The 13,835-nt window shown below is 38.5% G+C and overlaps 1 protein-coding gene across 2 annotated transcripts; it reads right to left on the bottom strand.

Moving 5' to 3' along the window:
- Positions 1-9,014: 9,014 nt before the first annotated feature.
- LOC109208403 (sarcoplasmic reticulum histidine-rich calcium-binding protein-like) lies at positions 9,015-11,202 on the bottom strand. Of its 2 annotated transcripts, none has more exons than XM_019371513.1 (2): positions 10,113-11,202; positions 9,015-9,873 (listed from the first exon to the last, which is right to left on the bottom strand). In XM_019371513.1, exons 1-2 carry the CDS (start codon positions 10,948-10,950, stop codon positions 9,365-9,367), a joined length of 1,347 nt encoding a protein of 448 aa, XP_019227058.1. In that variant the 5' UTR covers positions 10,951-11,202; the 3' UTR covers positions 9,015-9,364. The 2 variants fall into 2 exon arrangements, with proteins under 2 accessions (XP_019227058.1, XP_019227059.1); XM_019371514.1 differs by having other exon boundaries at positions 9,015-9,870; positions 10,113-11,201.
- Positions 11,203-13,835: the final 2,633 nt, after the last annotated feature.

Below are 13,835 nucleotides of genomic sequence, written 5' to 3'. Positions count from 1 at the left end.
TCCTACTTGGATTTTATGAATATGTTTGGGGCCTTGTGCCTATCATTTGCATCTTTCAGGGATCCTTATCACTGTTCCCATGATACTTAGCATATTTCATGATATCAGTCCTGAGTTAGACACTACCTTGAAATGTTTATAAATAAATAAAGGTTACACACTTAGCTCTATAATTCCTAATAATTGAAACTAAAAATGGACAATTTGACTGTGCCCGAGTGGCTTGCATGCATATATATATCTGGATTGAGCGTGGATTGGGCTGCACGTCGCAGCGAATGCTACGATGATATTGCGCTTGGGCTGTAGGAGCCCCTCCGGAGTCTGAACCCCCACAGTGAGCGCGGGTACCCAAATGGATCGGGTTGCGCGCCGCAGCGGTCATGTGCATTGCATTGCATTCATGCATTTTATATCTGTTGGCCCTAATTGTCATTGTTTGCTGTTATTTTATCGTTTAACGTGCTGAATCGTTGATTATAGCTTTATATTGTAATATTTCAAGATTTCTTACTTTCAGCCATTATATATGTTTATTACTCACTGAGTTGGAAGTACTCACTTTACTCCCTGCACCATGTGTGCAGATTCAGGTGCTCCGGAGACTTAGTGGAGCTGTTTGCTGTCTTCTTGGATTTCGGTTTAGGAGTTGTTGAGGTAGCTGCCTGACGTCCGCAGGACCCGACTTCTCCCCTTTATTGCATTTGTCTTTTCCTATCCTAGACTTTCTCTATTACTATGAATATAATACTCTGTTACATTTAGAGGCTCTAGACTCGTGACTCCAGATCTATTGAGGAATGTTGGGATATTCGTTACTATTTTTCCATACTATTTTATTAGTTTCGGATTGGAACCTTGATATTTTCTATTTTAATCGTATTATTTGTTAACGGATTGTGTATCTAGGTTGAGAGTATTTAAATTGGTCGGGCTTGCCTAGCATTAGTGTTGGGCGCCATCACGACCGGGATTGGGGTCGTGACAAGGACGGTCCAACTGGATGGGGATCCAGTTGCCTCAAATTAATATTAAGTAAAGTATCCAGTGGATTAAAAGCAGGCATAAAGCAGAAGAAGAAAGCGATAGTCTCTGTAGTATGGGGCATGATTTATCATATTTGGCAAGTGCGAAATTGGAGGATCTTTAGAAATATAGATGTGCATACAATTCTTGTAATAGAACCGATACAAAAGTAAACAAAAATTAGAGTAAAATATATACAACATAGCTCTACTTCTACATGTAGGAGTAAGGTGTGTGTACACATTACCCTTCCCAGATCCCACTTGTGAGACTAAACTGGGTATGTTGTTATTGTTGTTGATATACAGTTAGAGAAGAGCTACTACTTGTCAGAACTTGATTAACATACTTTGTAATTAGTATTTACTGTCTGAGGCTTAGCAAGTTATAATACCCTTCCTAGGAGGTGGTTATAGTCCTAAGTGCTCTTTAGGTGTATCGAAAAATTTAGTTGTCAATGGTGATATTCACAGTTATTACCAAAAAACACAAATAATTAAACACATTTTTTTTGTTATATTTTAATAAAATTATATTTGTTAAAATTAGCGGTTTTCTCATCGAGTTATGCCAAAAAAAATATAAAATTATTTCAATAGCAGATAGTAGCCATTGTACAGTTTTCAACCCTTTAATTATATAAACCTTGAATTTCTTTTTTTTTTTTTTTGGTGAGAAAGATAAATTGCATTAAACATAAGTAGAGGAACTACGGAGAGGAGGATGCGCCTGCATCCGTGTTATAGTTGTTTGATAGACGACTAATAGAAATACTAGTACTAGCTATACTATTATAATTATCCATTACAATAGGGCTATTAGAAGTTGCCATGCGCAGATCGATTGAGTGGGTATCAAAAATGTGCTGATCCACGTCTTCCAGTTGGTGTTGCATCAATCCTGTTGTCTTCCTAGTACGAGTTGCTCCAGCTTGGTCCCGTTGCAAAAAAGTGTTGACAAAATCCGTTGGTTCTTCAAAAATCAATGGTTTATCTGTAGAGGGAAAGTTGCATCCTACTTTAGCTAAACCATCAGTCACCTCATTCCCCTCCCTGTAGGTATGTGCCATGGTTACACCATGCAGTTGGTCTAAGAGGTACCTGCAGTTAGCTATTATGTTAGCATAAACGATGTTATCATTTTGTAACATTTTTAGTACCTCTAGAGCATCAATGTTTATTTTCAGTGGGACCAAGTTGTGTGTGCGCGCCAATTCCAATCTATGGAATAGAGCCTTAAGTTCTGCTTGGATGGTGTTGGCATTGTCCAAATTGCCTGCAAACCCTACAATCCAGTGTCCATGACAGTCTCGTATGGCACCCCCTATACCTGCTTTGTGAGTTGCCGTCGAAGCTGCTCCGTCCGTGTTTAGTTTATAGTAATTTGGTTTAGGGGCTATCCATTTAATATTTTACAGTATATAATTTTTTGGTAATGGCATGTTGGCAGCGAAATATGTAAATTCCAGTGCATTGTTACTAATTTTATTAATTGAAAGTCATTTTTTTATATTATTAAAAATATTATTGTTACGATTGAGCCAAATGTGCCATAATGTGTATGATATAAAGGTTTGAGCATTAATAAGGTGTGACATATAGTTGTTCTTTTTGTTAATGAGTTTCATTAACCACTGTGATGGATGAGAGTGTGGAAGTATAGTATTGGTAATGTGTGTTATTCCCGGTTCATGCCATATATGGATTATGTTAGGACATTGCAGAAAGAGGTGATTGGTAGATTCGGGATGTGTGTGACATATCTGACTTTGGTCATTTAGTGTTACTCCTATGTGATTTAGGTATTTTATTGTTGGTAATCTGCTATGCATTATAAGCCAAAGAAATATTTTTATTTTGGGTGGGAGGGATCTTCCAAATCCAATTATAAGGTGTTGTGTGCACCTGTGAGTTTAATTCCTCTTGTAGTAGTTTGGAATACATAGATTTGATAGTGAATTTGCCATGATTGGATATCCCCCAGTAGATAGTGTCGACTTTTTGTGTGTAGATAGGTACATTGATCCTATTTAGTTATTTTTTAATAGTATCTGGTAGATGAAAAGGTATTTCTGCCCAATTTCAATTTTTTTTTTTATCTCTATAAGTTGCAATATTGCGCCTAGTATGGTCTAAAGGGATGGGACCAGGTAGTAAGGATCATAGAGTGGTGTTCGGTGCAATCCATGCCTTCGTCCAGAAATTTAATCTAGAATTTGTACCTAAATTCCATTGTATTCCATGTTGGCATTTTTCTCAGCCTGAAATAATGGTGTGCCAAGTATAGGAGGAGTTCGCTATAACACGTTTGTTCTTATATTTGTGTATAAGAGTGTGTGCCCATAGTTGTGTAGATGAATGAAAAACCCTCCATGCTAATCCTGCCAGTAATGCCATATTCTTTAAATCCAGCCTCTATATACCTAGACCCCCTAAGTCTTTGGGCATTGTAACTGTTTTCCAATTAACTAGGTGGATCTTTTTTTTTTTAGTTCCCCATAGGAAGTTACGCATGTATTGTTCCATTTTATGAATAATATGTTTAGGTATTGCAATGTATTGCATCATGTGATTTGGTAATGTAGAAAGTGTTGATTTAATGAGAGTAATTCTTCCTGGGAGGGATAGGAAATTGATTTTCCAGCCTGCAAGGCGAGCCTTGAAGTTATCTAATAAAAATTGGAAGTCAGACTTGTTAGGTCTTTGTTGGAACATTGGGAAACCTAAGTATTTTCCAAATTGTTTTCCTTTATGCATACTAAAGCGAGAAAGTATATGTTGTTTGTCTTCAGTATTACAATTATTTGAGAAAAAGATTCTTGATTTTTGGAAATTTATAGTTTGGCCGGATAAATTTGTAAAAGTATTATAGTGTCAATTATGGTGTTGCAACTATGATCATTTACTTTAGACAGAAGGATGATGTCGTCCGCGAAGAAAAGATGTGATAGTTGAGGTCCATTATGGTGTTGCAACCATAATAGGTAATCTACTGATTGGAATATGTTCCTTGAGATTCGTTCTAAGCACATAATAAATATGTAGGGAGATAGGGGATCTCCTTGACGGATACCCCTAGATGGTTTAAAGAAGTTAGTACGTGATCCATTTATTAATACAGATATGAAAGAAGTTGTAATGCGGGACATTATTAGGCTAGTGAGTTTGTGGGGTATATTGAAATAGTGAAGTGTATTCTTTATGAAGGACCATTCAAGCTTATCAAAAGCTTTTTCCAGATCTAATTTGAGTAACAGTTGACCCGTTCTTCCTTTTTATGCAGGACATTTCTTTTTTTTTTTTGAAATGGTTAAGAATTTTCTGGACAATAATGGCATTGTCTGAAGCACGTTTTCCCTGTTGGAAGCTTGATTGTGTTGGTCCAATTATTTGGTGGAGGAAAGGTTTTAGTCTACTACAATAATTATAGTAATTAATTTATAAATGGTGTTGCAAAGACTTATAGGACGGTATTGAGTGATTGCTACATCATTCTTTACCTTAGGAATAAGGCACAAATAAGTGTTGTTGATTTCTTCAGGAATTTTGCCTTGATTGAAAGCATTGTAACAACAATTAATAAGGGGTTGACTAACCTCATTCCAATATTTTTGAAAGAAATATGGGTGTAGTCCATCTGTCCCTGGTGCCTTAAAAGGTTAGAAGGAGAATAGTGCTTATTTTATTTCCATTAATCTTAATGGTTGTGTCAATTGTTGTTGATCAGCATAGGTTAAATAATTAAGCATAGTTGAATGATCCCTTATTTGATTAGAAAGTGATTGTTGTGTCGTGAATAAATTTGAGTAGTATTGATAAATTTGTTCATGAATTAGTATTGGATCATAAGTCCAATTCCCTACAGTGTCTTCTAATGCATTTATACGATTACGTCTTCGTCTTTGTTACGTCGACATGTGGAAAAATTTAGTGTTAGCATCTCCGTCGTTTAGCCACTGTATTCTGAACTTTAATTTCCAAAAGTCTTCCTCTTGCCTTAGTAGAGCACTGAATTCATGATTTAATTGAATCTCTAGGTTTTGCAAGAAATTGCTTATAGGATAGTGTATGGATTGTTGAATCCCATTAAGCCTAGCTAGTATTTTCCTTTTCCTAACGAAAATATTTCCATACGTGTGTTTATTCCAATAGTTTACGTTATGCTGGAAATTAGTCATAGCTTCAACTATTGATGGATAATTTTGCCATTGACTGTTGAATTACATTTATGAGTGAAGGGTTTGTTGTCCATATTTTTTCAAAACAAAAAATATTTTTTCTAGGTATTTTATTTGGTGCCAGTGTTACCAAGAGAGGGCAGTGATCTGAATACGTATGGGGGAGGTGTTGCACTATTGTTTCAGGAAATATTTGAAGCTAGTCGTAATTTGCTAATAGTCTGTTTAGCCTTTCCAGTATAGTATATCTATTTTTTCGTTTATTAGTCCATGTATATCTACTTCCCTTAAACCCTAATTCTACTAATTTATAATAGTTAATACAGTGTGCAAAGGCGTCCACCCTTGTATTATTGATTGGATTTTCACCAAATTTTTTATTTTATCTAATTACCTCATTAAAGTCCCCTCCAACTAACTATGGACCCTTATATGGATCATAGATGCATTTTAAGTTCTGCCACAACACATTACGTAAGGAGGTTGAGTTAATAGCATAAATAGAAGAAAATAGCCATTTAATAGGGTTAGGACATACCCGGACCGTGCAGTGCACCTCCTGCGTAGTCATTGTAACATCTTCCACTGTTACCATGTCTGCATTCCACAGTAATACTATACCTCCTGACATTCCTTGTGCCTCAACTTGTGCCATATGTGAGAAGTTAAAATCATTTTTTAAGACAGTGTGATCATGCATACGTGTTTCCAGTAATACCACTAAGACAGGTCTGTAGTTATCTAAGAGTGATCTGAATTGCCTTCTAAATTCTGCATTGTTCGAACCCCTACAATTCCATTCGACTAAATTCATGATGGGTTGTAGGTTGATAGGTTCATCTAGGTCAGCAACCTCAGTCATTGCTCCCATTGGAGCCTGAGTGTTCTGGTGTCGTGTAGGGTTCTGCCTCAGGGATGGGATTATCACCATGGAATATTTCCCCTCCCGTTGGTTCTGATTTACCATGAAGTTTACACTGCATGTTATGAGTTCTGGAGGGAATTTCAATATGAACTTTTTTGCATACTGCTCCTTTAGGCTGTAGAGATAGAATCCCTTTAGCCAGATGAACTATGTTCTGGTTTCCCTCATTTCCTCCATAATTTGTGCTAACTCGAGCCTTGTTTGCTCTCCTAGTGCGTTTGGCGATGGAGGTGGAGTTATTGGGGGACTGAGGAAAGGTGACATGTTTCCTGGACACTCGTTGGAGATAGACTCATGTGTGGGGTGAGAAGGAGTTCATGTGTTGGAACCATGGTGCATATATCATCCCCATGTGGTGTTGTGGGTAGAATGGGAGAGAACCTATAACTTGGTTGAAGTTGTATAGGGGTGGAAATGTCGGGTGAGCCCATGGTGACTGTGTCGATGAGGATGGGCTTGTGTGTTCCAACACTAGAGGAGTGTGGATGTTGGACCACTGTGACCGAGTCACTGCTTCCATCCCCAACCTCATCCCTTTTGTGACAATCTCCGCGAGATGAGTTGGGTTTTGGACTAGAAGGATTATCTCCTGGTTGTTTAGCTCCATTGTAAAGATTAGAGAGTATCCCTGTAGCCCTATCTCTAACCATGATTAGAGTGGATATTCTAGTGGTGGTGTTTGGGAGGTGTAGATCAGTGGGGTTGTAGGCTGTGGGTGAGGTGGGCCGTTCATGATCAGGCGAGGGAAGTGAAAGTGTTTGATGGTTGATCTGGCGGTTTTCTCTGAAGGTTGTGTACCAAGGTCGTTGCGTTGTTGATTGTTTTATTTGATGTTGTTATATTAGGGTTAGGCAGGCTGTTTGGAGTTTCAGTCGTGGTAGTAGTGTTAGTTGGTTAATTGTGCATAATAGGGGTAGGGTTGAGTAGAGAGAGTGGATTAGCACATGGAGGGTAATGATGAGTGACCATCAGAATTGGAGAGAGTGTTGTGTACTTGGAGAAGGTAGGTTTTTGATTGGCTGTTGCTGGGTGGCATGCAGAGAGATGGTTTGGAGGTGGTCGGAGGTGGAAGTTGTAGGGATTTTGTCAGATCCTTGGTCAGGGGTAGCGTGTATTGGTAGATGAAGGGTTTTGGGTGAGTCATCTACATTGGGTTCTGTTATGAAATGTGGTATAGTATTAGTGTCCATTAGGTCGTTTGTGTGTGAGTCAGCTATTTTTTTAAAACAAGTGGAATTATCAGTTGATTTATGTACAATATTATTTTTAACGGAGTTATTATTAATACAGTTGTTATGAGCAGCTTGGAAACCACTCTGGGCCATTACTAAATCTTTTATCATTGTTTGACTCATCGGACCATCCTTTGGTTGTGTTTTGATAGGCCCAGGCCCATCATTTGCGTTTGCATAGGTGGAATCCAAATTCTGTAATTGGCCAAACGTGTTGGCAAACAATAGTTGAGTAAGGTTTGTGACCTTACCTGGCGCCAGCTGTGCAGCTGTCGTCTCCACCGCCTTCCTTTTCCCCATTGGACCCTCCATCGGAGGATTGTGTGAGTCAGTTTGTGGTCGATGTTGGTTGCTCCTGTTATATTTGGTAGATGATTTTTTTGGAAAATCTACTATTTTCCATTCTGAATCCTCTTTAGATGGAGTTATTGATGTGGTGGGGGGAGTATGTGGAATGGGTGTAGTAAGAGTGGGTATGTAATTTAGTGGTGGTGTGTGGGAAAATTGGCAACTCCAGTGTGCATGCCTAAAGCGGCCACATTTTGTACATAGTAAGTTTAGACCTTCATAGAGTATAACCTATTTGTAGTTACCTATATTAACATGTGTCTTTAGTGATTTTTTCAATGGTACTTCGATGCATATCCGGGCATATCTCCCTCTCGTTGTAGAAGTGGTGCAAGTATCAATCTTTAGGAGTTGTCCTAATTTTTTGCCTACCTTTTGTAGTATGTGAAAATCATAGAACTCCGTTGGAAGTTCTGTGAGACGTACCCATAGAGCAGCATATGTTAGTTGTGTTGTAGAAGCGATAAATTTAGGCTCCCAGTGGCGAACAGAGAGGAAGTAATTTAATATGAACCAAGGCCCTTCAGGTAAAGCTTTACCCATATTTTCGTCATGATGAAATTTGATAAGGAATAAATTGCATCCCAAGTCGATGAGATGAATTTCTTTGGTTGGTTTCCATAAGATTGTTAACTTTGTTTTTAACCGTTGGTGTCCAACCACTTTTCCAAAGACCTTTATTATTATAGAATTTTTCCAAGGATTGTATAGTCGAGATTTCTCTTCAACTGTTAACTGAATAAAATTGTCTAGGTCATCCTCATTGGATGTTTCATCAGTTAGGTCGCCTGTGCTTTGGATGGGTTGGGAGTTCGAAATGTAAGTTGGCATATAGGAGTTTGAAGTTAGTGTTTGAAGAAAAGATTTAGTTGGTGTGTGGATTTCAGGTTTGTCAATTTGCATACTATCTTGATTTGGCGGATTCATGATTGGTTGTGTTGGATTAAACGGGATGAGTGGAGAAGAAGATAGAGAGGACAAATATGTGGGATGTAGTAGGCCTCATGATATTTCCATTTCTTTTTGGTACTTTGGCAACCTTTTCCACTATTTCTTTTAAACCTTGAATTTCATTTTAACATATTCAGCTACTCGTGAAGGAATGACGTTTTTTTTCTTTTTGATACTCCATTTTCTTTTAATAGAATTAAGAGGTTATTATACACCCCGCAGCTTTTTATTAGCTTAAAGATTTTGTTTTTTTTTTTTGGTTAATCATAAGAACTAAGACGAGTTTGAACACTAAACTTAGATAGATTGGAATATGAATAAGATCAAATAATCTACTAGAATTTTTCATGAAAGATGAAATTAAAAAGTGTGAGATAGTTAATTTATTTAAGTTTACACCCCAAAAAAAACTTGAATCTAATCAAAAATTGTACATTGATCTATTCTACTTGACATGTATTATTGCATGGCAGCTTCGAGCTACCCGATACATGTTGTCCGTTATTACAATTGAAATAGAACTATATATAGTTACAACAACAACAAACTCACTATAATATCACAAAGTGGGATACTGAGAAAATAGATTATACGTAATAATCCTAATACTTTAGAAAGAGAAACGAAAGAATTGATCAAATGCTTTTTAATTCTTATAATTACTTGAAGAAACTTCCAGCCATCTTTAAGAAGTCTCCTTTTTTCTCACCTATCCGTAGAATCTCTGGTGGGGCTACGGTCGCCGTCGTCGGAATCTTTTTTAAACATACCTTGAGCCATTTTCATGACACCGCCGAACCCACCTCCGGAATCTCCATCATCCTTCTCCGGACCATCTTCGTCACCGGACTTTTTCTTAAGCATTCCTTGAGCTTTTTTCAAATACTCGCCGTACCCTCCACCGGATTCGCCATCACCTTTCTCTGAACCATCGTCGTCACCGGACTTTTTCTTAAGCATTCCTTGAGCTTTCTTGAGATACTCACCATAGCCACCTCCAGAACGATCATCATCTTCTTCTGAACGTTCATGTTCGGAGTTGTCACCAAATTTTTTCTTCAACCTCCCTTCAGCTTTTTTCATATGTTCGCCGTGCCCGCCTCCGGCGTGATCATCATCATCAACTTCCTCTGAACGTTCATGCCCATGATGGTCACCACCAGATTGTTTCTTGGACATTCCTTTTCCCTTAGTCCTATGTTCGTCGTGCCCTACTGAGACATAATATAATATAATTAATGAAATAGAGTAATTAAAAGTGAACTTTTCGATAAGATTATTACATAATTTAAAATGAAATTAGAGCATAGCTCCTAGGTTCATATCTCACCGCTACTCAAAAAAATTATATTACTGTTGTATTCCTCCGGAAAGATTTACATAAACTAGAACGTAAGGAGTATAAATAAATAATTAGAGATCTTTGTAACAGTAATTCAACATATATACTCACCTGCAGCATGATCATCATCATCCTCTAAACGTTCATGTTCGTAGTTGTCACCAAATTTCTTCTTCAACCTCCCTTCAGCTTTCTTCATATGTTCGCCATGTTCACCTCCAGAATGATCACGATCACCTTCCTCTGAACGTTCATGGCCACCAGATGGTTTCTTCGGCATCCGTTTATGCTCTCCGTGCCCATCATCATCATCTCTGGAATTGTCGTCATCGCCCTTTGGGCGATGCTCCGACAAGCCCTTGTTTGCTGCAGTACCGGAACCCTTTTTGGATGCGGGACCAGTGCCGGTGCCGGTTCCGGTGCCAGCAGCTTTGTTGCCTTTGGAATTTTTGAGCTCATAACCGTGGAGATAATCTTCAGCTTGTCCGATATACTTTCCAATTCCTTCTTCCCCAAATTTCCCATAGTGTGAGGCGGCGCTAAGAATGTCAGCGGCAGCTCCGGCAAGCTTTGCATTGTCGAATTCTTTTTGTGCGCCGTCACCGCCACCTAATTTGGATTGTGCGGCATCAGCTATCAGCTTTGCGCTAGCCATCAGCTCAGAATTTGTTGGCTTTTTGTGCTCATTGGGATTATGAGCAGCGGCACCGCCGCTTCCGGCGGCGGTCTTGCCACCTGCACGCGGGCCGGAGGTTTTCTTTTCACGGTGGTCATCGGAAGTTTCTGTGTCGTCATTGTGTGCGGCGGTCTTGGCGCCACCACCACGGTGGCCGGAAGTTCTCTTTTCACGGTGATCATCATCGGCAGTTTCTTTGTCACGGTGGTCGGAAGTTTCTTTGTCATCTTTGGAACTGAGAAATTCCTTTCCCTTTGCAAAAAGGGCGTCCATTATTATTAAAAAGTGAAGTAAAAATTGATTTTTTTTGTTTTTGAGTGTTGATGAAAAATAAAATGTGCTTTAAATGGGAAGGATAATAAAAAATGGTGAATGTGAAAATTTATATGGGTGTTTTAGAGATATTTACTGAAGAATGGAGCGTTGAACAAAATTTTCGTAATTTTATGGCTATAAAGTCAACACCGTAGAGTAAGTATAAGTGAACAACGATTGTTTTCCGCATAATACTAAGGTTCTTCTTCAAATTAAAAGAATAAAAAACGGACTATCTCACAAATGCACATTAAACTGTTGTTAATATACTTTTTTTTTTTTAGTTTCTTTCTAATTAGGTCTAGTTTGGCACAGAAGTGTGTTTGTTTATATAGGACATGTTAATTAATCGTGTATTATCATAAGCTAAGTTGTGATGACCCTAAAGGTCATCTCTTGTTTTAGAAGTACAAAACTGTGTACCGAGGCATTGAAAACCTCTTTTTATCTCACATCGATCTGCGTGCGCAGTCCGGGCGCGTTTCCGGAAGCTTTTATGTAAGATTTTTGAAAAATAATGAAATTGGCCTTTTAAATTGATTAAAGTTGACTTTGGTCAACATTCTTGGTACACGGACCCGGACCCGTGATCTGACGGTCCCGTAGGGTCCGTAGTAAAATATGGGACTTGGGCGTATGCCCGGAATCGAATTCCGAGGTCCCAAGCCCGAGAAAAGAATTTTTAAAGAAAATTATTTGCTGGAAAATATAAAGGTTTCTAGAAGTAAAAATGATGCATTTTCTTGATGGTATCGGGCCCGTATCTTGGTTCCGGAGCCCAGTACAAGTTTAAAATAATAAATAAGTTGAATCTATGAAATTTGATAAGAATCGGAGTTGATTTGGTACAAATCGGAACTTTAGTTGAGAACGTGGAAATTTCAATATTCTTGAAGAATTTCATGAATTTGAGGTTAAATTCGTAGTTGTTGATGTTATTTTGAAGATTTGATCGCACGACCAAGTCCGTATGATGTTTTTAGACTTGCGTGCATGTTTGGTTTGGACTCCCGAGGGCTCGAGTGAGTTTTGAATAGGCCACGGAGTGAATTTGGACTTAGGAGAATTGCTAGTATGTTGCAGCTGTGTAACAGGCCTATGATCTCGCAATTGCGAGATCAGACTTCACAAATGCGAAGTTCTTGGGCTTGGGAAATGCGACCCAGGCGTCGCAAATGCGAACCAAGTCTGGGCAGGCCCTCTTCGCAAATGCGAACAAAGACTGGGAATTGCGAAGCCCACCCATCGCAAATGCGACATTTTCCTTCGCAATTGCGAAGATGACCGGTTTCCAAAAGGTTCGCAATTGCGACATCTGAGACCTATAAGTGGGATTTTTGACGGGTTCTTCTCCATTTTTACAACTTTTCAAAACCTAAACATCACATATGCGATTTTCCAAAAAGAGATTCTTCCCCAAATCATATGTAAACAACTTCTAACTTATTTTCTTCAATCTATACCATCTTTTTACATGATTTCACTTCAAAATCTAGGATTTTCATGGGAAATTGGGTGTTTTTGGGTAGAAGTTAGGATTTTCAAATTTTGGGGATTTGGACCTCGATTTGAGGTCCGATTTCAAAACTAAATACATATTTGAGTTCGTGAGTGAATGGGTGATCGGGTTTTGTTTCGAACTTCGGGTTTTGACCAAGCGTGCCAGAGGTCGATTTTTGACTTTTTGGAGAAAACAATGGAAAATCTATTTTCATGCATTGGAATTGGTTTATTTAGCATTTATTGATATCGTTAAGTAATTTGTGGCTAGATACAAGCGATTGAAAGTGGAACCGAGAGGTAAAGCGGTAGTAGAGGCTTAATTTGTCCGTGGAATCAAGGTAAGTGTTTGGCTTAACCTTAGCTTGAGGGAATATGAGTTGTGGTCTATTTGCTATGTGTTTGTATCGAGTACGACGTATAGGTGTGGTGACGAGTATCTATACATTGGTGTCAATCATGCCCGTGAGTCTTATACCATGATTGTTGTGACTCTATTATGTATCGATCATGCTCAATTGATGATTATTAATGTTGAACAAAGCTCATGAAAGTTTCTTGGTAATTGACTATTGTTGAGTATTGACTCAACTTGAAGTTTCATTTTGTAAAGAAATTGTTGAAACGAGATTGGTTATAGCTGAATCCCTTACCAGGATGTTTGTTGATATTGTTGATTCCCTTGCCGGGATGTTTGTTGATATTATTGATTCCCTTGCCGGAATAGTATTGTTGGTATTGTTGATTCCCTTGCTGGGACATATTATTTTCTATTGATTGGGTGAGGAAGAGTGTAAAGTACGAAGGGTGATGCTGTGCATGATATTGTGAGAGAGTGTAAAACACGAAGGGTGATGTCGTGCCGATATTATGAGTGTTAATGCACGAAGGGTGATGTCGTGCCATGATTTGAGAGTTAATGCACGAAGGGTGACGCCGTGCCGATATTATGAGTGTTAATGAAACGAAGGGTGATGCCGTGCTATGATTTGAGAGTTAATGCACGAAGGGTGATGGCGTGCCGATATTGTGAGGAATAATACACGAAGTGTGATGCCGTGCCATGATTATGTGAGGTAATGCACGAAGGGTGATATCGTGCCATTTCTGTTGATTTGTATGGTGAGGATGAGAGTAAAAGCACGAAGGGTGATGTCGTGCACGTGTTACCGTTTTATTATTCTTGTTGATTTATATATGATGTTCATTATGCTTCCTTATTGATGCTTCCTTATTGGTTTACTGTTAGAATCTGATACTTTCCCCGTAGCATGTCCCCTTCCCACCTTATTCTGTTGATTTCTGTTATTATGTTTCTGCTTGTATATGATTTGTCCGCACAG

Source organism: Nicotiana attenuata, unplaced genomic scaffold (genome assembly GCF_001879085.1).
Source record: "Nicotiana attenuata strain UT unplaced genomic scaffold, NIATTr2, whole genome shotgun sequence".
NCBI lineage: Eukaryota > Viridiplantae > Streptophyta > Magnoliopsida > Solanales > Solanaceae > Nicotiana > Nicotiana attenuata.
The sequence above is the reverse complement of the archived record's forward strand: the minus strand, read 5'-3'. Positions and strand labels throughout refer to the sequence as shown.

Coding starts and splice junctions, on each gene's coding strand:
- LOC109208403 (XM_019371513.1), bottom strand. CDS start 10,950: ATGGACGCCCTTTTTGCAAAGGGAAAGGAATTTCTCAGTTCCAAAGAT. Junction 9,874..10,112: donor TGATGATGATCATGCTGCAG/GTGAGTATATAT, acceptor ATTATGTCTCAG/TAGGGCACGACGAACATAGG.